The sequence below is a fragment of the Triticum aestivum genome, chromosome 1B (genome assembly GCF_018294505.1).
Source record: "Triticum aestivum cultivar Chinese Spring chromosome 1B, IWGSC CS RefSeq v2.1, whole genome shotgun sequence".
NCBI classification, from domain to species: Eukaryota; Viridiplantae; Streptophyta; class Magnoliopsida; order Poales; family Poaceae; genus Triticum; species Triticum aestivum.
Window position 1 is genome coordinate 395924129 of NC_057795.1, and position 24838 is coordinate 395948966.

The 24838-nt window shown below is 45.5% G+C and overlaps 1 protein-coding gene across 1 annotated transcript; it reads left to right on the top strand.

The window, feature by feature from the left end:
* The first annotated feature begins 3228 nt into the window (after positions 1–3228).
* LOC123091674 (peroxidase 5) lies at positions 3229–4643 on the top strand. Its single transcript, XM_044513266.1, has 3 exons — positions 3229–3526; positions 3613–3801; positions 3896–4643. The coding sequence occupies exons 1-3, from the start codon at positions 3305–3307 to the stop codon at positions 4445–4447; spliced, it is 963 nt and encodes a 320-aa protein (XP_044369201.1). The 5' UTR covers positions 3229–3304; the 3' UTR covers positions 4448–4643.
* Positions 4644–24838: the final 20195 nt, after the last annotated feature.

The window sequence follows — 24838 nt, forward strand, 5'->3', positions numbered from 1 at the left end:
GTCGCGACAATGTCCGACTCCTGGCGCCCGACTCCTCCCAGCCGGACGGAGCAGAAGGCGGAAGGACACTTGAGGGGGAAACTGTTGAGGCTATCCGGTCGCCTAAAGCCGTAGAACCTCACCAGCTTCGGGGACTACTGACGGGGGGATAGACCCTGGGTAGCCTCATCCACACCATAACAGTTTTTAAGACATCGAGGCTGGCCAAACCCCTTAGCTCAACTGGTCTCAAGGCCGGCCCACGCGGATGGCTGGTGCCGACGGGCCGCCTCCTAGAAGGCGGCGCACCCCAGAAGGCGGCGAGGGCACGGGCTGACTCCTACTAGGCGGCTCCTCGCCTCCTCAAAGTTTGCACCCACCTGCTATGACAAGACAGCGTGTGGCAACAGTGCAGCCTGCCATCCCCTGAATCCAGGAAGGAACGTGGCCACAGTACGGGCGTACCAGGCAGACACCCCTCTCCTGCCACGACACTGTAATCACGCGGCCCATGACGTCGCCTACGTAAGTCCGGGCCATGCTCCCGCGATAGGCGGTCGGTGTGGCCCGCAGACGACAGGCCCCACCTGTCCGTGAATCACCAGAAGGCAGCAAGGCCAGAGCAGGCGGCCACAAGGGAAGGCCGACTCCTAGCAGGAGACCGCCCCTCCCCTTGGAGTTTGTGCACCATTAACCAGAAGTGATGGGGTGTGGCTACAGTGATCGCCCGCCAGGCGGCGGTACTGTAGCCATACGCCCCTCGATCAAACTATCGTCATCAGAGGCGAGGCTACAGTGCGGCCTCGTCCTCCTGGCCCACGGGCGGCAGGCCCTACCTGTCGGCCGAGTCCATGGCAGTCGGCGGGGCCCATCAGGCGGCCGGCCCAAGATGTCGGCAGAGAAGCCGGAGCCCAGAGACACTGACGGCCGGGTCCTACAACCAGCCAGATTACCATTGTACCCCTGGGGGTAGGCCTATATAAACCCCCCAGGCTTTCCAATGCAAGGGTTCACCATTCCAGCCATCATACACCCACATAGCTAGGAAAGGAGTAGAGCTAGCTTGCCTTCTTCCTCCTCTAGCCAAACAGCTCAAGGAGCAACCTTGTAGCCACGCTATTTGATCATAGTGATGCGGAGGCCCCGTAGAGCAGGATTAGGGGTGTTATCTCTAAGAAGAGCCCCGAACCTAGGTAAGACCCGGCGTCGTTTGAGGTCTTGCCTACTCCCGCTTCTAGAGCCCGGCAACGCACTCCTGTCCCCACACATGATAAGTCATCCCTTGGCATATGTCGAGGAAACACCACGACACTTTGAGGCTCAAGTGGGATGGCTTTGGGGTACCGATGGTTCCATACCGTGGCGTGGTTTGCCGTTAACTGTTGACCCACATGTGCAACATGTTTTTCAATAGTTTGTTGCACTAGCGGGTTGGAGCGGACGACAAGATACTTTTCTGGAGAGACCGCTAGCTCAATGGTTCGAACATTCAGGAGATTGCTCCGGTTGTTTGGTCTAAAGTGCGCACACAAATCATCAATCGCAAAACGGTGGAGGGGCTGGATTCTCATCGTTGGGCTTCACATGTTTCTGGAGATCTCCCAGCTGATGGCCTAGTCCAATTTATCAGATTGGAAGTTGACGTTGGTGGCTCAACTAGAACCTGCTCAGGAGGACAAAGCCATTTGGAGATGGCACATTAGCAGCAATTACACCTCGGCTTCTGCATATCGCATGCTCGCTAGAGGAGCTATCTTTGTCAAGGCTATCTAGAAGTGTTGGACGCCACTCACTGGCAAATTATTCACGAGGCTTGCCATTCAGTATCGCATCTGGACATCAGATTGACGACTTAGACATGGGTTACAGGAGCAAATACTATCTATGTGAGCAGAAGGAGGATAATGTGGATCACATACTATTGAATTGTGTCTTCTCTCGTCAGCTATGGGACATTTGTTTCAGAAGGGCAAGAATTGGAGTCTCATTGCTGCCTTTCCAGAATGATCAAATCAGACCATGGTGGGGGGCTGCTAGGAAAAGGATGCACAAACTGAATCGGAAGGCGTTTGAGTGTCTGTCACTTTGATTTGTTGGAGCCTTTGGAAGCAAAGAAATGCAACGGTGTTCGCACGCCACCAGAATATTGTCAATGTATCGGAGCTCGGTAAGCTTATCTTTGATGAGCTGAAACTATAGCGCAGGGGGGGGGGGGGGGGGGGGGGAGGGGAGTAGTGTGGCGTGGGAGCGCTTTTGAGCAATTTATGGTGTTTTGCGCACTCATGAAAGAAAAAAAAATTGAATTGTTTTTACGAATTTTTGGAAAAGAAATTATACCTGTGTTAAATGGTCGGGCTGACAATAGGCCTACGGGGCTAGACTGTGGTTGTGATTACAAATGAAGACGGTGACCATGGGATGGGACAGGGAGGAGGCGCACTAAATGCTATAACTATGCGCAGATTTTAACGGACGATGCGCTACGGACAGACGTGGAACTAAAGGATTGGGAAATCATGATGGCCGGCCCCACCATGCAAATCAGAGGGGGCGAGAGATTGGTTAGGAGAGGTAGTCCGTAGGCTGCAGCCTGTAACTTGTCCGTAAGTGTAGAATTTTCGGGCTGGGTTGGTCCATTAGATTGCATGGATGAGTTGAGGTGTCACCAAATTCTACTACTAAAGATAGGAATCTATGTTGTGATTAACGAACATGACAAGCGGCTCGTGAAAGTCGTTAGCTCATCCGTTAAGCTTGTTAAGCGTGTTTAACCGGCGGAGCTGTCGTACACTCATTAAACTTGTGGGCTATGAGCTCTTGTTTCACCCCTAGTGGTGGCTTCCCACTGTTTCTCCTTTTCTTTTCAACCATGATTGCACGATGATATACAGATTCCATCCCGCGGGATCTTAAACACGGCAGCATGTCTAGGTTGGCCGGGACACGGTCGCGTCCATCGTTCAACGCCGCTAGCTCCCTCATCTCCAGCTGCAAGTATAGCATCTCACGCATGTCCTGGGGGAGGCCTACTCGATGCCTCGATCACGAAGACAAGACCACGAATTTAAAACGAGATAAGACAGCTCGTCATTTGCTTCGTGCGCGCCTCAAATGCACGCACGAATGAATCCTCGACTACGACGTCGCATTGCATCCACGTCCTAATCAGCTACTCGATCTCGTGGCTCCCTCGTATATATATAAACCTAACCCCTCGTCGTTAACCAAACCACCGTGCTCCTCCTTAGCTCGCAATACGTACAGATAACCAAGAGCTGCACCGGCCGGTCATCTCGGCTCACCGTGGCGGTGATCTTGGAGGTCGATGGCCATGGGAGTAATGCTGGTCGCCGTCGTGGTCGTGGCGGGGCTGCTCCTGCACGCCGCCACCGTGGCCGAGGCGCAGACCCTCAGGGTTGGGTACTACGACCAGACGTGCAATAGAGCCGAGAGCATCGTGTTCGAGGAGGTCCAGAAGGCGTGGAACGCCGACAGGAGCATGCCGGCGGCGCTGCTCCGGCTGCACTTCCACGACTGCTTCGTCAATGTAAGCGCGCACTAAGCACGTCCCGGTCCCGATCGCTGGTGTTGAGTTTTGTGATGGACTGCAACGTGCGTGTGCGTGGCTGGCAGGGGTGCGACGGGTCAGTGCTGCTGGAGTCCGGCGACAACCAGGCGGAGAAGAACGCGCCGCCGAACCAGAGCCTCCGGGGGTTCGAGGTGATCGACAGGGCCAAGGCGAGGATCGAGGCCGTTTGCAAGGAGACGGTGTCGTGCGCGGACATCCTCGCCTACGCCGCCAGGGACAGCGTCAGGGTCGCGGTACGTGCACCGGTAGTCAGGTTCACCGGCTTGTGATGTCGATCACTGACGTACGACCGACCAAATAACTGTGGATTCGAATGCATGCATGCAGACCGGCGGGTACGAGTACAAGGTCCCCGGCGGGAGGCCGGACGGCACGGTGTCGCGGGCGAGCATGGCGAACAGCGACCTACCTCCGCACAAGCAGCGGAACGTGGAGCTGCTGGCGCAGTACTTCTACAGGAAGGGCCTGTCCATGGACGACGTGGTGGTCCTGTCGGGCGCGCACACGCTGGGGGTGACGCGGTGCGGCACGTTCGACTACCGGCTGATGAGCGACCAGGACAAGGGCATGAACGCGACCTTCAGGAACGAGCTGAGGCGGCAGTGCGGCTACGACGCGAACAGGGTGGTGTCCCTCGACGCCGGCAGCCCCTACGGGTTCGACACCAGCTACTACGCCAACGTGCTGGCCAACCGCACCGTGCTCGAGTCCGACGCCGCGCTCAACTCGCCCCGGACCGTAGCCAGGGTCAGGGAGCTCAGGGCCGCCGCCCCGTCCGCCTTCTTTGGCAGCTTCGCGGTTGCCATGGGCAGGATGGGCGCCATCCGCGGCGCCAATCCGGGCAAGGTCCGCGCTAACTGCAGGAGGGTCAGGACGTGATCGACGTACGTGCGTGCGCGGCGGCTTGGCCATTTGAATTGTTTCGTGCTTGTTGATCGGTTTGATGATCAGCATTGTAGCAACATGTGAACATCGGTTGCTCCGGGTTCGGGCATTCGTTCAGTTCAGTAGGTGTAACATTGTTGTTCCTTGGGCGAGGCTAATTCGTGCCCTTAGTGCGGTCATGTTTCTTTTCTTCCGAAGACATGTTATTCGAATTTGAAAATATGCCGAACTTGTTTGACCAAAAGAACAATAAGTGGTTTCAGTTCATGGTTATTCAATGTTTTTTTTCTTCAAAGTTTCCAAATATTCCGTTAAGGCATCTCCAACACCGACCCATAAACCAGACAACGTATTTGTCCATGGATAGAGGGACCGGTCCGCGGACATGGATGCGGGAGCCGACCATCCAAACTAGCCGCTATGTTCAGTTGCATTTCGATCGAAATATAATGAAATTGAACAAATTTAATACATATTTAAACAACCCGAACGATATTCATTCATACTTGGATTAGATCGGACTCTAAACCTAGCCTAAATGCCAACCAACGCCTGTTCCCCATGTCCATTAGGCTTGAGCCCCGGCAACTAAAGCTCCTCCTCCACCTCCGCAGCCTGCAAGCGGCTAATCGGCTGACGATGATGACCCCGCTAAACTTGGCTTCAACGGGGGTGAAAGAGCACTGGCCTTCCTAGGACCCGAGCGCTGGCGACCTCCCATCCTCTACCCTTCCTCGTTGCCACTGCCGCGCACAAACGTGCCAACTTCATGGTTGTGGCGACGGGGCGCAACCGTGGCGGAGCTGGCGACCTCGTCCACACTCTTGTCGTACACATCATCTGCCGCCTCGTTGATCTCCTTGAAGGTGGCTTTCCAACTTAGCTTGATGGAGGCGGTACTGCTAGCAGTCACGATGGATGTCTTGAGCGGAACAATAGGAGTCGAGTAGCACCTCCTGCCCGGGCACATCCACGTCCGATGCGATGGCCGTGCCGGCAGTAAGTTGCTCCTCTGCACACCAATGCTTGTCGAGGAGACGGAGGTTGTACTCATGGTCGTCGTGCGCCTACCGGAACGCGACCCGCCGCTCCTCCAAGATCATCTGATAGAGGCAAAGGTGTCCCGTCTTTCGATGAGATGGTGGCTATCGTTTTGGAGGAAGTCGACTTTGACGATCCGACTACGAACGTGCGAGGATGTCGCGCCTTAGCAATCGCTAAACCAACTCCAAGAGGTTATTGACCACGCCGGAGCACGATCAACCTGACCACGAAGGTCTGTTTCCTGCAGGCAAACGAAGAACAAGCAAGAAACTAAGATTGCAATCTGGATATTGCGAATATAAGAGGAAAGTTTTAGTGATCAAGGTGGGGTTCTGTGACGCCTTTGTCTGGTCGTTGAACACAAACGAAGTACGCGAAGTTGCAGCTATGGTGAACTTTAATCTAAACAAAATCCAAAGTCTAAACGATGCCCTAAGGGCTGTATATATGGAGGAAGAGGGGGGGGATTTCGTGGCCCTTGGTGGAGGGGTCCGAAATCAACCCTATCTCTTGTTTCCCCACACATACGGACTCTAAAAATAGCCTATACTTATGTATTTCGAAATTACATGGGTCTGGCCCAATAATAAGGTGACGCAGCACCTAGAATAGCCTCGGCACGAAATTTATGAAGTGGCATCTTGTGTATTTCGTCCAAGGCTTCATGCACCCATTATGGTGGCTTCAAAGTCCTGAAATCATCACTTGTAACTCCGTTCTTGTTCCCCTTGCGCATGCCATCATCTCCATGCTTGTTCTTGCTCCAGTGTTCATCCTTCTCCAAGCTAGGCCCTTCATTTGTAAGCAAAATAAATGTATCCAATTTAGGCAGCATCATATTCTCATGAATATTAGAATCATTACCAAGAAACGAAAGTACCTGGTAATTTAATTGACGTGCACGAGCTCTAGTAATTGGTCCAGTATATATAGCAGCAGGGGCTGTGGGTGTAAATATGGTATTGATGTCCTCATCATCCTCCCCTTCTTGAAATGAAGTCATCCTCGACGGAAGTTCATCTTCCTCACCCAAATAAGTCTTCAAATCTGCAATGTTAAAAGTGGGACTAACCCCAAAATCTACAGGCAGCTCAAGTTTATATGCATTATCATTTATTTTCTCCAACACCTTAAAGGGACCATCAGCACGTGGCATTAGCTTTGATTTGCGCAAATCAGGAAATCTATCCTTACGCAAATGTAACCAAACAAGATCTCTAGGTGCAAACACAACATGTTTTCTACCCTTATCCCCAGCAAGTTTATATTTAGCATTCATACGCTCAATGTTTTCCTAGTTAACTCATGCATTTTTAAAATCAATTCAGCACGTTCTTTAGCATCAAAATTAACATTCTCCGAAGATGGAAGAGGCAACAAATCAATAGGTGCACGAGGTAGTAAACCATACACAACTTCAAAAGGGCACATCTTAGTAGTAGAATGCAATGAACGATTATAAGCAAATTCAATATGAGGCAAGCATTCCTCCCACATTTTCTTATTATTCTTCAAAACAGCCCTAAGCATAGTAGACAATGTTCTATTGACTACTTCAGTTTGTCCATCAGTTTGGGGGTGACAAGTAGTACTAAAAAGCAGTTTAGTCCCCAACTTAGCCCATAAACATCTCCAAAAGTGGCTAAGAAATTTAGTATCACGATCTGAAACAATAGTATTTGGCACACCATGCAAGCAAATAATTTCACGAAAGAACAAATCAGCAACATTAACAGCATCATCGCTTTTATGACATGGTATAAAGTGTGCCATTTTCGAGAATCTATCCACGACAACAAATATGCTATCCCTCCCCTTCTTTGTTCTAGGTAAACCTAAAACAAAGTCCATTGATATATCCTCCCAAGGAACACTAGGTACAGGCAAAGGCATATATAAACCATGAGGATTGAGTCGTGACTTAGCTTTTTGACATGTAGTGCAGCGAGCAATAAAACGCTCAACATCCCGTCTCATCTTTGGCCAAAAGAAATGTGTAGCAAGTACGTCGTCCGTCTTCTTCACGCCAAAGTGTCCCATTAGTCCTCCTCCATGTGCCTCCTGCAACAACAAAAGACGAACGGAGCTAGCTGGAATGCATAGCTTGTTAGCACGGAACACAAATCCATCATTAACGACGAACTTGTTCCATGTTCTTCCTTCTTTACAATTCTGCAATACATCTTTAAAATCAGCATCATGCACATATTGATCTTTGATGGTCTCCAAACCAAATATTTTGAAGTCAAGTTGTGAAAGCATAGTATAGCGACGAGACAATGCATCAGCAATAACATTTTCTTTACCCTTCTTGTGTTTAATGACATAAGGGAAAGTCTCAATGAATTCAACCCATTTAGCATGTCTACGATTCAATTTAGCTTGACTTTTAATATGTTTCAAAGATTCATGATCGGAATATATAACAAATTCTTTGGGCCATAAATAATGTTGCCATGTTTCTAAAGTCCGAACAAGAGCATATAATTCTTTATCATAAGTAGAATAATTCAGACTAGGCCCACTCAATTTTTCAGAAAAGTATGCAACAGGTTTGCCATCTTGTAATAACACACCTCCTAATCCAATTCCACTAGCATCACATTCAAGCTCAAAAGTCTTATTAGAATCAGGAAGTTGGAGTAAAGGAGCATGTGTCAACTTATCTTTCAATACCGTGAAGTCTTCTTCCTGTGCGGTACCCCAAACAAAAGGCACATCCTTCTTTGTAAGCTCGTTCAGAGGTGCAGCAATGGTGCTGAAATCTCTCACAAAACGCCTATAGAATCCAGCGAGGCCAAGAAAACTCCTCACTTGTGTGACCGTTTTGGGCTGCGGCCAACTCTCCATAGCTTCAATCTTGGCTTTGTCAACTTCAATTTCCTGTGGAGTAACAACATAGCCAAGAAAAGATACTCGGTCGGTGCAAAAGGTGCACTTCCCAAGGTTACCAAACAAACGTGCATCACGTAGAGCAATAAAAACAACACGTAATTGTTCCAAATATTCTTCCAAAGATCTGCTACAAATCAATATGTCATCAAAGTAAACTACCACAAATCATCCGATGAAAGCACGTAAAACTTCGTTCATTAATCTCATGAAAGTACTAGGTGCATTAGTTAACCCAAAAGGCATGACTAACCACTCATATAATCCAAACTTAGTTTTAAATGTTGTTTTCCATTCATCTCCCAATTTCATACGAATTTGATGGTATCCACTACGCAAATCAACTTTGGAGAATATTGTAGAGCTACTCAATTCATCAAGCATATCATCTAGCCTAGGAATAGGATGACGATAACGAATAGTAATATTATTAATGCCTCTACAATCGACACACATACGTGATGTACCATCCTTTTTCGGCACTAGAATAATAGGAACAGCACAAGGACTAAGGGATTCGCGTATATAACCTTTGTCGAGCAGCTCCTGTACTTGACGCATAATCTCCTTCGTCTCCTCTGGATTGGTACGGTATGGTGCACGGTTGGGTAATGATGCACCGGGAATTAAGTCAATCTGATGCTCAATCCCTCGAATGAGAGGTAATCCCAGTGGCACGTCTTGTGGAAAGACGTCAGCGAACTCCTGCAAAATGTGTTAGTGACAGCAGGAGGCAAAGAGGAAGGCACGTCCTCGAATGAAAATAATGCCTCTTTGCACACAAAAGCATAGCAAACAGATTTGCTGAAAACTAGCTCATCAATATCAGATTTAGTGGCAAATAAACATGCACTTTTCAATTTAATTTCAGAAGCAACACTAGATGGTTTACTATTAGGCTTCATTTGTTGCTTAAATTCTTTTGCCACAATCTGATTTTCACTCTTATTTTTCTCTTGTTTTGCTTTATTAGCTCTATTAATATCATCTTTTAAAATGGAATCAGGAGTCATAAGAAGCAAAGTAATATTTTTATCCTTATGAATAAGAGTATACTGATTGTTTCAACCATGGTGTACAGAATTTTTATGAAATTGCCATGGTCGACCAAGTAATAAGGAACATGCTTGCATAGGTACCACATCACAATCAACATAATCAGCATATGCCATGTAGAGATGCTAAAATGCACACGAACAGTACGTGTTACCTTAACCTTGCCGCTGTTGTTGAACCATTGGATGTAGTAAGGATGTGGATGTGGTCTTGTGGTGAGAGATAGCTTCTCCACCATCTCCATGCTAGCCAAGTTGTTGCAGCTCCCTCCATCTATGATGACGCGCACAGAACGTTCCTTCACAACTCCCTTTGTATGGAACAAATTGTGCCTCTGATTTTGCTCAGCTTGTGTGACCTGCACACTCAAAACACGTTGAGCAACTAAACATTCATACCTGTCAGCGTCTTAAGAAGTCATGTATTGCTTCTCATGATCAGAATCATCTCCACCATGTTCTTCACGTGTAATAAGAGTCAAAGTCTCCTCATCATAGTCACTAGCGGACTCATACCCACCATCTTCAGTAGCAATCATCACACGTTGAGATTTGCATTCTCTCGCATAATGACCTCTTCCCTTACAACAACGACAAATAATATCACTTGTGTGCCCCGTTGATGCCATGGAAGAAGAAGAACTCTGTGGAGGCCCGACAGGTGCGCTCTTGGCAGATAATGGTGGTTGTGCCTGCTTTCTTGTATCACGGCTGGAGGTGGCACCTGATGGAGGTGCTGGTGCAGTTGAAGTAGAAGATGCACGCGGTGTCCATGATGAAGGTCGGCCTGCAGAAAAGTTAGATCACGCCAATGCTTGTCAATCATGCACTTCACGTTCAGCTTTACAAGCAAGATGGAATAAACGAGTGATATTAGTATACTCCTTATACTCTAGAATGGTCTGAATCTCTCTATTTAATCCACCCATAAAACATGCAAGCATAGCTTCATTCTCCTCAACAATACCACATCTAATCATGCCAATTTGTAATTCCTAATAATATTCGTCTACAGAATTTTTCCCTTGTCTGAAGCACTGCAATTTTTGAAGCAATTCACGTTGATAATATGGTGGAACCCAACGAGTACGCATAGCAGTTTTCAAAGCAAACCAAGTAGTTGGAATAGGATATAATCTACAATGTTCAGACCACCATACACATGCAAAACTAGTGAAAGCACAAACAACAGCGGCAACCCGTCTCTCCTCAGGATATTGTAAACATGTAAATCGTTGTTTAGTTTCTAACTCCCAAGTAAGATATATATTAGGAACATATCTACCCTCGAATGGTGGAATATTCAATTTCAGTTTAGGAAGATGGTCATGATCTCGTACCTGAGGGAGAGCCCTACCATTGTGATTATTTGCATGTGCACGACCTGGTGGTTGCAGTGCAGGTGGTTGCACGTAGTTCTGATTTTGATCAACCTCATCCTCGTAATCTCCCACATAATCATCCTCCTCCGCATCAGCAGCAGGAGCCATAGAAGTATCAAAAGTAGCACCAACAGTTTGGCCAAACGCAAGAGGGACACGGCTCGCTCGGCGGAGGGATGTTTCGCGATGTGGAGGTAGTCGTTGTTGTTGTTGTTGTAGAGGTGCGTTAGGTGCAGCCGGCGATGGTTGTGGAAAACACGCGAGCAATTCATTAAACTTGCTATAAAGCTTTATTTTGAACGTCTTCTCAATGCCATCTATCTTCTCCATGGCCTCATCAAATCTGTTTAGCACATCTTGCACCTGTCCACTCATCATTTGCTGAAATTTATCATGTAGCTGTTTGTTCGTCAGGTTCTCCCAATCAGTCTCATCGGCTTGTGATCCTACCATGGTTAGTAGCAAATAGAAACACACAAGAATATGATCCTACAGACTACTAAGAAGTGGTGGTCGTGTATCACAAACCCGTCAAACAAATCTCAAATTCTTACTAGTTCTTACCCAGCAGCAGGTGGTGATCGGCAACGGTTTTAGTCAAAACTCTCAAAGCTTGGATAGAGCGATTACCAGGGAGAGTCAAACGCATGATGTACATGTATGTGGAGCTAGGAAGGCTTATAATATAGTAGCAAAAAGGGTCAGCAATAATCAATTCAGAGATGCAAAGTAGAATAAACGCTCAACGACGGTACTGTGCTGGTCCTAGGCTAGACTGTGCTAGAGACGCGAGCCTAGAACACTAACAAAATCACGACGCTGCACGGAAACAAGGGAGAAGCACACTCTGAATTTTTTTCCACTTTTTTTGCGCTCCTTTTTTTTAGTTTTTGCGCTCCTCTTTTTTTTGCCGAAAATCCCTATAATGGCGAGTGTCTCAAAACTCTTCCCAAGTCAAGATAATAGGATAGGCACGAAATTTTTTCGACCAAATTTTTTTTTCGACTGCCCGGACCCTAAAACTGGAAATAGGTTAAAAAAACTTTCTATAACGGCGACTGTCTCAATACGCTTAGAAACACCTAAAAATAGGATAGCCAGAAAATATTTCGTCCAGTGCGTTTTTGGAAAATTTTGGGCCTAAACGGAGGGTGGTTTCCGGACTCTTTTTTTTTGGAAACCAACCTCTTCTACGGACGGCAAAAGATTGCTGGAATCCGAAACCTACTCAGACAAGGAAAACACAAATCTGGAAAAAGATGGATCTCGAAAGTTAACCTAATATGAGATGGACTCGGAGTGGTGGTAGTATATGGATGTGGGTCGATGGTGGTACCTGGACTCGGATCGGTGTTGGTATATGGACTCGGAGCGGTGGTGAATAAGCGGTGATGGTTGATGGCAGGAACGACGTATATGGTGTGGTGGTGGTATATGGCAGCGGATGATGATGGTGCGGCGGCGGTGTGAAGACCCGTGAACAGAACTCGAAACTCTAAAAGACTAGACACTAAGACCAGCAACTAGACACGACGATGCAACCGAAAATTCAACAAAGCAAAATACTGAAAAGACTATGCAATGGCTCGGACTGGTTCGGATATGATGAACTAACCCTAAATTTTTTTGTGGCTTTTTCATGGACTGTAGGTATGAAAAATAGACTCGATCTAAACTATGAAAAACTATAAAATCTCACAAAGCAACCTGGAGCTCTGATACCACTTGATAGAGGCAAAGGTGTCCCGTCTTTCGATGAGATGGTGGCTATCATTTTGCAAGAAGTCGACTTTGACGATCCGACTACGAACGTGCGAGGACGTCGCGCCTTAGCAATCTCTAAACCAACTCCAAGAGGTTATTGACCACGCCGGAGCACGATCAACCTGACCACGAAGGTCTGTTTCCTGCAGGCAAACAAAGAACAAGCAAGAAATTAAGATTGCAATCTGGATATTGCGAATATAAGAGGAAAGTTTTATTGATCAAGGTGGGGTTCTGTGACGCCTTTGTCTGGTCGTTGAACACAAACAAAGTACGCGAAGTTGCAGCTATGGCGAACTTTAATCTAGACAAAACCGAAAGTCTAAACGATGCCCTAAGGGCTGTATATATGGAAGAGGGGGGGGGATTTCGTGGACCTTGGTGGAGGGGTCCGAAATCAACCCTATCTCTTGTTTCCCCACACATACGGACTCTAAAAATAGCATATACTTATGTATTTCGAAATTACATTGGCCTGGCCCAATAATAAGGTGACGCAACACCTAGAATAGCCTCGGGACAAAATTTATGAAGTGGCATCTTGTATATTTCGTCCAAGGCTTCATGCACCCATTATGGTGGCTTCAAAGTCCTGAAATCATCACTTGTAACTCCGTTCTTGTTCCCCTTGCGCATGCCATCATCTTCATGCTTGTTCTTGCTCCAATGTTCATCCTTCTCCAAGCTAGGCCCTTCATTTGTAAGCAAAAAAAATGTATCCAATTTAGGCAGCATCATATTCTCATGAACATTAGAATCATTACCAAGAAACAAAAGTACCTGGTAATTTAGTTGGCGTGCGCGAGCTCTAGTAATTGGTCCAGTATGTATAGCAGCAGGGGCTGTGGGTGTAACAATGGTATTGATGTCCTCATCATCATCTTGGTGTAGTGAACATGGGCCTCGCACGTGGTAATTCCGGCATTGGGCGGCGAGGACTGGGGCACCGGCTCGTCATCGCCCGCCTCTTCCATTGGTGTGTCCGCAGCGTTGGCCTCAGTCTGCTCGCCGGCCTGCCACCCGGCTTCATTGGCGGCGATCTTCTGCTTTTGCTCGGACAAGAAGCTGTTCCAGAGTGCTTTGGAGCTCAAGGAGGCAATGTCGTACGTGGTGCGAGAGGGATAAGGGAGCGGAGGAAGTTGGATGCAGCTATGGCCGGGCCTAGTGTTTGAATAGTGGACAGATGGTAGGGCAATTAGCGAGGTGGTTAACGATGGGCAGTAGATGGACGAATGGATGGTGCTGGAGAAGGTTCCTCGGCATCCGCACATGTTTAATGTAGGTAGGCCGATGGACGGGTTGTCATTCGAATGCAGAGCATTCGCATGCAATGGGAAGCGGTGCGGGCGGCGCTCTCGGCCGGTGCGCCGCTTCAATGTCGGGCGACGTGAGAGGTCGCGTCGCTCCGAATCGCACGAATGCGACTCTGGTGCTATGGAGCGGCTCTGACCGCTTCGGGCGAGAAAGAGCGTGGGTGAGGGAGATTTTTGGGTGGGTCGGGTTTGTCGGACGCTTGACGGTCCAAGACTCCCACAAAGCCCTCCGAGTTTGCTTCCGGTTCGCATGAAAGAGGACGTCCGGACTAGCCCACGGATGGATACATGATCGCGTTGGATGGCAAAACACGTCTAAACCGCACGGGCCGAATGGTTGCGCGTGGTTTGTGGGTCAGCGTTGAAAATGCCCTTTCTATTCTTGAGTAATGTATTTTAGCAAAGGCGAACGCGTACTTTGCTGAGCTATTCACTCGTGGAGTTAAATTTGTTTCTCTAGCAGGTTATTTCATTTTGTTTTCATCCACACTGTCTTGGGTTTTCATTGTGTCTTGGTGATTTTTTCCATTTGTATATCATGTTGGGCTTTTGTTGGAGACTACATTTTTTCAAGAGGAGGGTGAAGTTTTTTTTTTTTGAGACACAGGAGGGTGAAGTTGTAGGTGTATGGTTTGTGGAGTCCTTGCACGTTTCGGCCTTGGTCTTCACCGGTGGTGGTTGTCTGAGCTCTTATCCCACATTGCGAACCTGAAATTGTTGTCATAACGCTCACATGAGTCGGCTCATGAAGCACTCGCTTACTCAGACTCAGCTCCCTGCTTCGTTAGCACTCGTAGTTTTTTTTCACTCATTCTAGTGCTAGCTCAGAATAAAACCGATTACCGTACTTTTTTACTGACAAAAATCATTAAATCAAAATAAGTTCACGTGTTTTAAATAATCTTGATTTTTAGAAAATGTTTTGAATTAAAATAATTCACTTTAAAAACAAACCATGGATTTCAAACAATGTTCATGAATTCCAAAAAGATTCATAAATTCAAAAAAAAATCACCAACTTAATTTTTTTCATGATTTAAGAATATTCGTGAGTTCTAAAATGTTCATAGTACTTTTCAATGTCCGGAATTTTAGTAAATGATCATGAATTAGCATGTAAAAATATATAATGCAAAATGAAAAGAGAAGGAAAACATAAAATAAAAAAACAGGAAAAATGACCAGGAAAAAACCAAATTAAAAACTATCAAAATTGATGAAAAATACAGAAGAAAGAAAAAAAACAAGCAAAACCTTCTCAAAACTGGAAAATCCGGCCTAGTGGGACACACCATTGTAGGCCGAGCCCATAGCGTCCCCCACAGGTTCTGCAGTTCGTCTCGCCCGAGTTTCTATGTCACCACAAGTCTTTTTCTCCATAGCTGACCCTGGTTTTCAGCTATGACTTACTGGAGTTTTTTGACTGCTTACTACTGAACATTCGGGTTTGTTTCAGGTTACTGAAGGTTTCAACGGCTTTTGTTGTCGGAACTGATGCTGAGTCACATGGGTAGGTGATTACTTTCAACACCCGACACAAAGACCGATCTACTGAGTACTCCCTCCGTTTCATAATATAAAAACGCTTTTGACACTATATTAATGTAAAAACGTTCGTTCTTATATTATGGGACAGAGGGAGTACATAGCAGCCAAGAACGGTTTGTTATGTTTGTTATTACGGGGTAGTTTATTGATCTTCACCGTGACCCGCGATCATACGCCCGGCCCGGTCACCTGTACACAGCGCCAGAGTGCCCTCCTTGCCGGCTTGCAGTTATGGTCCATGGCTATGGGTGTCCGTGTGAATAGACACGCTTTGGGTGGCTAAATTTCGTGTTTTGACCCTTTTGTGGTATAAAATCAAGATCTGATCCATGTTTGAATTTTTTTCGAGATCTGACCTTTTTCCTACCGCCACGAGGCCCGGCGGTAGGTTTTTATAGCCTACCGCCAGAACCTCTGTCGGTAGGAAACTTATCCACGTCAGCACCGGTAACGACCTCCGTCCCGCCTCCGTCCCATCCTACCGTCGTTGGTCCTGGCGGTAGCCTATGTGATCCTACCGCCAACGGTCCTGGCGGTAGGATGCGGGCAGTAATAAGCCGCGGGTCGGCCGCCCCACCCCCTTCTCCCCCCACCCAGTCGCCCAAGAATAGAGTTGTTCCTCACGCCCCCTCTCTCATCTCCTCCACTCCCCACCTCTGATCTTCATCGTTTTTTCATCGTTTTTACGGATCGAGATGGCCCCGAAGAGAGAAAAGTAAGCTCCTTCGATCCCTCCAATTAGTTTTAGTCAAATAGGTTCCGATTCGTCGCATTACTTGATTCAAATCAATCCCCTTTTTGAATTAGATTTAAAACTTTTGAACACAGGGGATTGATTTAGGTTGGTTATAGATGTTATATTGTGTTAGATATGAACTCTAGTCACTAGTTGGTATGGTTATGTGAAGATGAACCCTAGTTCATATTATTTTGGGAGGATTTTTTTTCTGATATGGTGCATGTTGGAGGAATTTATTGTGATATGATGATGCATGTTGATATGCTATGATGCAAGTAGTGGATTTAGTTGGAGAACAAATGCTAAACCCTCAATTTCTCAAATTTTTTTGTTAACAAAATTTATGATATGATGAATATTGGTGTGGCAACAAAATTTATATGATGCAAGTAGTGGATTTGGTTGGAGTAAATATGATATGATATGATATTGCATTTGACCCATCTTGATATACGTATTTTGTTTAGTTAATGATGAACTTTTGTTATGCATCCATATGTTTAGGTCTGCAACTGTGGTGCAACCATCTTCCATTCATCTCCAACACGACCCTTCAGCCTTGCCACTTCCGTACGTGTATGAGTCCTTCCCCGAGATGCTGCAGCCGGTGGGACCTTTTTCAGACGAGTTCCTAGAGGCGACGAGGGCAGTGCGGTGGCACGAGAGGGCAGAACGGATCTCCGACGATGTGAAGTATTGGTCGCAGAGTGTGAAGGATTTGAAGAGAGTGATTGCAGAGATGGAGGGAGATCCAACTATCTCCCGTGAACACCGGGAAGGGACCATTGAAGCTGCCAAGCAGCACTCCAACTAGGAGCTGCATAATTTGGGACGGAGGATCTACTTCGAGAGCAATGCGGGGGAGAGAGCCAGGATGCCGCCCCCAAGTGCATCGGCGTTCGATATCATCAGCTGGGGAAGGGCGGAGGCGAAAACTCCAGCGGGCAAGGCAAGGTGGGAATGCTTGAGCGGTCGGATGCCGACCAGCGTTCCGCCTCCGCCTGAACCGGTGGATCCGCTGCCGTATCTGTCTCCACGGCCAGGCCTAACATACGAGGGGGTATGTTTATCCGCCCTATAAACTTGTCTTAAAAACTTGTTGCACCGTTTGTTGGCTTTGCGAAAGCTTTTTGCGAAACTACTTGCGTTAGTTGGGGTTGTCAAACTATGTGGACAAGTTTACTATTTGCTATTTGCTATGTGGAACCTTTATTAATATGTGAGCTCATATTTTGCTTTTTTGTGTATGTGATGCCCAGTTTTAATTATTTGAGATCTGTTTTTTAGGTTCTATATCATTGCTGTTATATTGTTTTTGAAAAGAAGAAAATAATTAAACTTGAAAACCATAAAACACAGGAACCCACCGCCAAGGACCCTGGCGGTTGGTTCAGACAGCTTACCGTCAAACCCTCTGATGGTTGGTCAGATACATACATACTTGATATTTCGTTACAGAAACTTTGCGAGGCAAAAACCCAGCCACACCCTACCGTCAGGGGACCTGACGGTAGGATTAGACAGGCTATCGCTAGGGTCGCTACTTATCCATGTCAGCTCGGGCAAACGGCCACCTCACCCTTTGTCGCACCCTATTGCCAGGGTCCCTGGCGGTAGCCTGTCTAATCCTACTGTCAGGTCGTCTGGCAGTAGCGAAAGGGTCAGATCTCGAAAAAATTTCAAACGTGGGTTAGATCTTGATTTTATACCATAAAAGGGTCAAAAACACGAAAATCTGCCGCTTCGGGTTGCAGTTTCCGACAGCAAGATCCGTCGCTGCTCCTCGCCAGGCAGCCAGCCGCTTTGGGCTGGGGCAACGGCTTAGGCTGGTCATAGTGGGAGTAACATAGGTAGTAACATAGATGTCACATAAGCAAAAATGGTGATGTGGCAAGTAGTTAATAAGGAGAGAGGCAAATAGAGTAACATAATATGTTACCATCACATAGCGCTTCCCAATGCATAACGAGTCTACAAAGTAATAAATGAAGGCATCTATGTTACCACACCTATGACACTACCCACATACTGTTAAATTGTGATCCAAATTATACTGTGTTGGACCTAGACGTATTACAACCGGTGTGGGCCTTTGCGTTGACGTCGATGCGTACGAGTACAACTCGTTTACTTGTCCTCCAAGGACTCTCATGTATTGCCCTCTTGTATACACCATGTAGTCGCACCTCAGACGGCCTGTCGTCTCGTGATTGTAATACTCCTCCTCATAGTGATTGCGCCTTCGTGCGTCCGTGATTTTCTCCCGTGAGAGTTTCCACGTAAATATCCGTGTCTCTCCGTCTCATTTATTTCTCGTTATTATCTAACAAGTGGTATACAGAGCCAAGTTGCGGTACACAAGATTTGAGATGAGAGACTAGGGTTACGTCTGCTTCGCCACCACCGCAAGTCGCCGAGACCGACTGGTTTTTCTGCCGCTGATCCGATTCCTATTCGAAGCAGCCGTCCGTGTCCAGATCAAGTTGAGATTGATCGGTGCAAGCTTCAAGTCCCGAGGTGGCTTACTCCTGCGGCCATCAAAAGCAACAGCGGCGTGGTCACGTCTGTAAAAGTTGTACTCCTGAGACACATCAGCCTACGCAACGGGCGTGTGTTGTTCGACCGTAGCTCAAGTCCCGAGAGAATCAACCGTCATTGCTGCTGCTATTACTTCCCGGACGTAGAAAATCCATCAACTGCCGCTGCTACTCCACGTACAGGCGAGATTATTCTTTTTTTCATCACGTCAAAGCATCAAGTCCAATCAGTCCAAGTACTAGTTTCTACGTCACGTGAAGCTACTGTTTTGGACTTTGCTACGGCCACTCCAAAAGCTACCAGGTGCTATTTGTTTTAGTTCCTTGCTTCGCATATTAATTCTGTCAAGAATTTTTCTACCGGCTTATACTTCTTTGTGTACACAGATTTATCTACTCATGGCCTCTATGAAGTACGATTTTCCGCTGCTGGACCGTGACACAAGGTTTACCCTATGGCAAGTCAAGATGCGGGCATTGTTGGCACAGTCCGACTATGATGAAGCACTGGATAGTTTTGGGAAGAACTGAATACAGGACTGGACTGCCGAGGACAAAAGAATTGATTGTAAGGCTTTGTCAAAAATTCAACTCCATTTGCATAATAATATTTTTGCAGGAAGTTTTGAGCGAGAAAACTGCGGCCGCTCTATGGTTAAAGATGGAAGGGATTTGCATGACTAAAGATCTCACCAGCAAGATGCATCTGAAGCAAAAATTATTCCTGCACAGGTTACCCGAGGGAGGTAATGTTTTGAATCATATTTCAGAATTTAAAGAGATCATATCTGATCTAGCTGCAATGGAGGTTAAGTATGAAGAGGAAAATACTGCTTTAATGTTACTTTGTTCACTGCCAAGTTCTTATACCAATTTTTGAGACACCATATTATACAGTCGTGATACTCTCACGCTTAATGAAGTTTATGAAGCTTTGAACTCCAAGGAGAAGATGAAATTAATGGTGCCTCATGATGGTTCAAGTTCATCCCAAGCCGAGGGATTATCTGTTTGTGGCAGGACAAAGGAGAAGAACTCCAATAATGGAAACAGAGGCAAAAGTAAGAACGGATACAGGGGCCGGTCGCAATCCAGAGACAAGAAGTATTGCAGGTATTGCAAGAGAGACGGGCATGACATCTCTGAGTGTTTCAAGTTGCAGAACAAGGAAAAGAGGAAAGGTAACAAACAAGGCGAAAATTCTACTAACGTTGCTCATGATGATAGTTCCGATGATGCTCTTGTCATTATTGCTGGATGTGCTGAGACCAATGACGAGTGGGTACTTGACACTGCATGTACTTTCCATATGTGCCCGCATAGAGATTGGTTTAATACTTTTGATTCCACTACTTCTGCTGGTTCCATTTTGGGTTTTGATAATTCACCATGCAAGATTGAAGGCATAGGTTCTATTCGAATCAAGATGTTCGATGGCATAATCAGAACTTTGCCAGATGTTCGGTATATTCCGAAGATGAAGAGAAATCTTATCTTTGTTAGTGCCCTTGATGCAAAGGGGTACAAGTATTCAGGTGGAGATAGTGTTTTGAAGGTCACCAAAGGCTCCCTTGTTGTGATGAAAGGTGACTTAAGTTCGACCAATGGTCTTTGTTACCTTCAAGGTTCTACCATTTCAGGTAACGCTACTCCATTTATTTCAAAGAATTCTGATTGTGATGCTGCTAACCTTTGGCATATGCGTCTTGGACATATGAGTGAACTTGGTTTAGCAGAGTTAAATAAGAGAGGTCTCCTTGATGGATATGAACCTGGTAAATTGAAATTTTGTGAGCATTGTATCTTTGGCAAGCACAAGAGGGTGAAGTTCAACACTTCGACTCATACAACTGAAGGTATTCTTGATTATGTGCATTCTGATTTATGGGGACCATCTCGCAAGAAGTCATTAGGTGGTGCAAGTTACATGTTGACTATTATTGATGATTATTCGAGAAAAGTTTGGCCTTATTTCTTGACGCATAAATATGAAGCATTCTTAGCATTTAAGGAGTGGAAGATTATGATTGAAAGGCAAACTGAAAGGAAGGTAAAAATACTTCGCACTGATAATGGTATGGAATTCTGTTCTAAGAAATTTAAGAATTATTGCAAGTCTGAAGGCATTGTCAGACATTACACCATTCCTTATACTCCTCAACAAAACGGTGTTGTTGGGCGTATGAACAGGACCATTATTTCTAGAGCCCGTTGCATGTTGTCCAATGCAGGTTTGCATAGACATTTTTGGGCTGAGGCTGCTTCCACTGCTTATTATCTCATTAATCGTTCACCATCTATTGCTCTTAATAAGAAAACTTCAATTGAGGTATGGTCTGGTTCACCTGCTGATTATTCACAATTGAGAGTTTTCGGTTGCACTGCTTATGCTCATGTTGATAGTGGAAAGTTGGAGCCTAGGGCTGTTAAGTGCATCTTTCTTGGTTATAAATCTGGTGTTAAAGGTTTTAAATTGTGGAATCCTGAAACTCAAAAGGTGGTTATTAGCAGAAAAGTTATCTTTAATGAAACTGCTATGTTACATGATGTTCCATCTACTAATGTTCCTGTTGAGAGTGAACAGCAGCCTACTGTTCTGCAGTCTACTGTTCAGGTGGAGCATGTTATTGATTCAGGTGATACATCTGGTAATGAAATTGTTGATGCACATGATGAACCCATCGTTAATGATGATTATGTCACTCCCACTCCAAATCAGCCTATTGTTCCACCTAGTTGGAATCTTGCACGTGACAGAGTTAGACGGGGTATTAATAAACCTGACAGGTTAATTGAAGAGTGCAATATTGTTTCTTTTGCTTTATCTGTTGCAGAAGAAATTGAAGGTAATTCTGAGCCTTCTTCATATTCCGAGGCTATTATTTCTGGTGATAGTTATAAGTGGATGAATGCTATGCATGATGAGATGAAATCACTTGAAAAGAATGGCACTTGGGATTTAGTAAAATTGCCTAAAGAGAAGAAGCCTATTCGTTGCAAGTGGGTTTTCAAGAGGAAATAAGGTTTTTCTCCTAATGATGAGACAAGATATAAAGCAAGGTTAGTTGCTAAAGGTTATAGCCAGATTCCAGGTATTGACTATAACGAAGTCTTTTCTCCTGTTGTGAAGCATAGCTCTATTCGCACTTTACTCACTATTGTTGCCATGCATGATTTTGAGCTTGAACAATTGGATGTTAAAACTGCATTCTTACATGGAGAATTAGAAGAGGATATTTATATGGAACAACCTGAAGGCTTTGTTATTCCTGGAAAAGAAAAGCTTGTCTGTAAGTTAAAGAAATCTCTTTATGGATTGAAGTAATCCCCTAGACAGTGGTACAAGAGATTTGACACCTTTATGCTCTCTCAAGGTTTCAGAAGGTCTAATTATGATAGTTGTGTTTATTTGAAAACTGTCAATGATTCAACTATTTATTTGCTCCTTTATGTTGATGATATGCTTATTGCTGCAAAGAGTATGTCAGAGATTAATGAACTAAAGAGGCAATTGAGTAATGAATTTGAGATGAAGGATTTGGGTGTAGCAAAGAAAATTCTTGGCATGGAAATATCCAGAGATAGACCGTCTGGAAAAGTATATCTAAGTCAGAAGGGATATATTGATAAAGTTCTTCATCGTTTTAATATGCATAATGCCAAGCCGGTGAGTACACCATTAGCTGCACACTTCAAATTATCATCAGCTTTATGTCCTAAGTCAGATGCAGATATTGAGTACATGTCTAGAGTTCCCTATTCGAGTGCAGTTGGTTCACTTATGTATGCCATGGTTTGTTCTCGTCCGGATCTATCATATGCATTGAGTGTTGTCAGTAGATACATGCACTACAGGAATCTGCTACTTTGCCATCTGCCACGGCGGACGGCAAAGGCATGGATGGCGGACGGCAAAGGTCTTTGCCGTCGACCACGGACGGCAAAAGTGGACGGCAATGTAAGGGACGGCAAAGAGCTACATTGCCGTCCGTTTCGGGCGGCTGACGGCAAAGGGTCCTTTGTCATCAGCTGCCGACGGCAAAGAATGCTGACGGCAATAATTGCGCTGTTATGCCGTTAGGTGGTTAACGGCAAGCCTTTGACGTCCGCCGCTGTAGGCAATGTTTTTTTCCTCTTTGCCGTCCGCCGCTGTAGGCAAAGTTTTTTTCCTCTTTGCCGTCAGCCACTATTGGCAAACTGACCAAATAGGTCAGCCTCCCAGGAAGCAAAGTTGCCTGCCACGTGGCCTCTTTGCCGTCCGCTACTGATGGCAAAGAGCCCTTTGCCGTCGGTGGCAGACGGCAAAGAGCCTGCATATTGTCTCTTTTTCTGTTTTTTTTAATCCAACAATTTTCATAGCAAATATATATGACATATATAGATATATTTCACAGGCCTATTTAACAGCACATAAGTTTCATCGTACATACATATATAGTTCCATCCACTCATACATAGCAAGTTGCACATACACATAAGTTGCAACCATTAGGAGGTTGCACATACATATTACAATGCAAAGTTTCATCAAGATAGCAAGTTCCATCGTAGCATACACATAAGTTGCAACCATTATAAGAATACTAGAAGAGAATGAAATAAAAAACAAGCACTCCATAGCAAGCTAGCTTCCGAGAAGTGAATGAAATCTGCAAAATGGCAAATAAGAAAGTTAGGAAAAGGTGACTAGAAGAAGAAGACTAGAAGAAGGAGCACGCCATCGTTTGTGAGGTAACTTAGGTGAAATGGATCGTTTATGAGCTAACTTAGGTAAAATGCATCATTTTAGAGCTAATGTAGGTAAAATGGATCGTTTATAAGCTAACTAAGCTAATTATGCTGTTTTTTACATAAGTAAGGTAAGTACATGTCATTATTGAGCAAACCTAGTTAACTAAGCATATTATAACTAACTTAGGTCATTTTGGAGGAAACAAAGCTAAGTATAGATCGTTTTAGAGCTAACTTAGGTAAAATGGCTGGTTTTGGAGGTCGGTAAGCTTATTAAGTCATTTTGCAGGAAAAGAAGCCAACTCCAGGTCATTAATTAAGGTAAGCATATTGGATGAAATAAAGCTAAGTCTAGGTCTTTATGCATTTGTTAAGCAAAAAACTAGAGAAACTTACCTTGATCATGGAGGTGTGGGAGCGGGCTGGCTCATGCCAGTAGCTGGAGAAGGATCGTGTGATGCTTGTGTGGAGTTACGCTGCACCAAAGATCATTTCCAATGTTTCGTTAGCATGATGACACTCAAATGTTAAGACTAGCAAGTAACGTCCATTCAAATTAAACTCATCGTGGTCTTAGGAGCAATCTCTGGATCAATGGCTATGGAGCCATGGGACCTCCCGCCACTAGATATCATCACCTGCTCTGGATTGTAGGGGATCTGGCTCGGGTTAAACTCCTCCCCTTTCCTCGCCTTCCCCTTGACTTGCTTGTAAGAGGCAGTGTGGGCCATGGCATACAGGTCGTACCCCTCTGGCACCTTATCCGTCTTATTGTAGCATGCCTGAAAGAGAGAAACAAAGTAAATTAGTAATTAAAGGGCTCAAGCTAGCATGATGAATGAATTGCATTAATCATGAAGCAAACCACATTACCCAATTCCGCCCGAACTGATATAAGCTGGAGCTACCTTGATGGTGTGGCACACCTTCAATTTGGGCACGTTTGTCCTTGGCCTCAGTCGGCTCCCCTTCCATCTTTCAACACCTGCCATGACAAAGAGTAAACGAAATTAGTACAACATAAAAAAAATACCGACATGAATAATAATATGTATATCACTTAAGTGTATCATCATCAAGTACAACATAAAAAAATTGAATACCTGACACTACTAATAATCTCGATCAGTATCATCAATAAATGCATAATCATCATCATCACTATAATCAATGACGGGCTCATAGGGTTCAGTGGCATCAACATGTGGAAGGCCACCTTTACGTAATCGGTCAAGCATTGAGAGGTCTTCCGCAGCAGTAACCTCTTCTTGTTCCGGCTCTTCTTGTTCCTCCTCTGGGGTGATGTGGGATTCACTGTCGCTGTCTACTTCAATGTTTTGGGGTGAAGTATACCGGTTCTTGAAACGCTTTTTGGAAAGA